The sequence below is a fragment of the Penaeus vannamei genome, chromosome 4 (genome assembly GCF_042767895.1).
Source record: "Penaeus vannamei isolate JL-2024 chromosome 4, ASM4276789v1, whole genome shotgun sequence".
NCBI classification, from domain to species: Eukaryota; Metazoa; Arthropoda; class Malacostraca; order Decapoda; family Penaeidae; genus Penaeus; species Penaeus vannamei.
The window spans coordinates 27521404-27523903 of record NC_091552.1 but is presented as its reverse complement, the minus strand read 5'-3'; the positions used below and the strand labels follow the sequence as shown (position 1 = coordinate 27523903).

Here is a 2500-nt window from a genome sequence, read left to right as displayed (position 1 = left end):
GCGTTCTCCAGGTGGCACCGGCTGTCGTAGGTCTTGCCGTCAGTGCCACACACGGGGGAGATGACGTCACAGTATTTGGCACACAGGCGAGTTTTGCCGCCCTCTGGGTCGTGGGGGAGAGAGGGGGGGGGTCAGAGGGGGTGAAGTGTATTTATTTATTTATTTATTTATTATTATTATTATTATTATTATTATTATTATTATTATTATTATTATTATTATTATTATTATTATTATTATTATTATTATTATTATTGTTATTATTATTATTATTATTATTATTATTATTATTATTATTATTATTATTATTATTATTATTATTATTATTATCATTATTATTATTATTATTATTATTAACATGTAAAAATAATAATATTATTATTATTATTATTATTATCATTATTTTTACATGTTATACCATATAAGGTTTGTTCGTAGAAAGTATAAGGTTCGAGGGAGGGAATTGGGTTATAGTATATAATGATTTATTTATTTATATCTATCTATCTATCAATCTATCTATTTATCTATCTATCTATCTATCTATCTATCTATCTATCTATCTATCTATCTATCTATCTATCTATCTATCTATCTATCTATCTATCTATCTATCTATTTATCTATCTATTTATCTATCTATCTATCTATCTATCTATCTATCTATCTATCTATCTATCTATCTATCTATCTATTTATCTATCTATATTTACATATACCATAAGGGTTGTATACGGTTAGAGGGATTGAAATTCGCAAATATTCTTTTTTCTTTTTATACATAATATACGTAAAGGTCGCGGGGGGGGGGGGAGAATGTGGTTTAGAGGGAGAAAAAATTAGCGAATGAGTTAATTTCGACTTTTTAACGTGATGGCGGAATCTGGTAACTGAGCGTATAATTATCAAATGATTTTTTATACTTTTTTCAATTACATTATATAAATGGTTTATTATGACAACGTATGTTAGACTGAAATTAGCGAGCAGGTTTTTTTTTTATACTTTTTAGAAATAATATAAAAGATTCGTAGACACAAAACATGAGTAGACAGAGTTCACATTTTTTTATCGCAATACTGGAGAAAAACGATAATAATTATTATATTTTTGTACGATAATTATTATATTTTTGTACGTAATAATAAAGTATTGTTAACATATATTGGAATCAACGAATAGTTTATTTAGGATTTTTTTATGTCTAATACTTAATATAATGAACTGACATTGATAATGTTTCCAGTTCGTCATAAAAAATGTATGGTTAGACATAGTGAAATCAGCAAAAAAAAAAAAAAAAAAAAAAAAAAAAAAAAAAAAATCTTTAAACTCTTTATATGATACTGAAGGTAATTACCATAAAAACAAAATGTGTAAATTGCTAATGTTTCGGTTTCATAATGAAAAATTATGCTTCGATAAAAACAAACAATAATATGTTTTCGAATTATCCACCAAATTACACAAAAATTTGCTTTCGAATTATCCACCAAATTACACAAAAATTTGCTTTCGAATTATCCACCAAATTACTAAATGTAATTAAACTGTAAAAGTAAGATCCCAAAGTTGATAATATCAAACCGAGATAAGTTTGAAATATCATAAAGTTATAATTAATATATCACTTTAATTTGCGTCCCATTTTGTTCACCAAATTCTTGAATCAATTTTACGATATAACTACATAAATTCCTAATATTACACCAAGATAAGTTAGAAATATTTTTACAACTTACTACTTAAACTTGCTAATATTACACTAAGTTAGAAATATTATCGCAACTTACTACCTAAACTTGCTAATATTACACCAAGTTAGAAATATCATAAAGCAAACACTTTGATAATTTGCCTCCCATATTTTCCACCAAATTCTTGAATAAATTAACGATATAACTACACAAATTCCTAATATTACACCAAGATAAGTTAGAAATATTATCGCAACTTACTACCTAAACTTGCTAATATTACACCAAGATAAGTCAGAAACATCACTGCAACTTACCACCTAGTCTTACTAATATTACACCAAAATAAGTTAGAAATATTATCGCAACTTACTACCTAATCTTACTAATATTACACCAAAATAAGTTAGAAATATTATCGCAACTTACTACCTAAACTTGCTAATATTACACCAAAATAAGTCAAATAATACATTGGAAATATCACTGCAACTTACTCCCGTAGCCAGAGACGGCAACGACCACCACAAGAAGGGTGAAAAGGAACACTTTATTGGCCATCTTACTTTGCCTTGAGGTCTGTAAAAAGAAAAAATAAATAAATGAAATATTTTTTGCTTAGTGTTTTAGATGACAGTTAAATCATACAGGTAATTGATAAACTACATGTATATTTCGTCACCAAAAAAAAGTTTTATTTTCTATATTTGGACGCCAGGTATTTGTAATCTAACATCAGAAAAGTTGATAAAGTGTTTATTTCATGTCCATTATGCATATGTAATTAATTATATAAAAAAAAA

The 2500-nt window shown here is 26.4% G+C and overlaps 1 protein-coding gene across 1 annotated transcript in view; it reads right to left on the bottom strand.

Annotated features, from left to right (window-relative positions):
* Positions 1-2500, bottom strand: part of LOC138861489 (four-domain proteases inhibitor-like) — a gene marked incomplete at its 3' end in the record, with an annotated part of 5960 nt that overhangs the window by 2440 nt on the left and 1020 nt on the right. Inside the window, 2 exon segments of the mRNA XM_070120893.1 lie at positions 1-103; positions 2195-2276. The exon segment at positions 1-103 is cut by the window's left edge and continues 47 nt beyond it. Of these exon segments, the coding sequence (XP_069976994.1) occupies positions 1-103; positions 2195-2276 (185 nt within the window).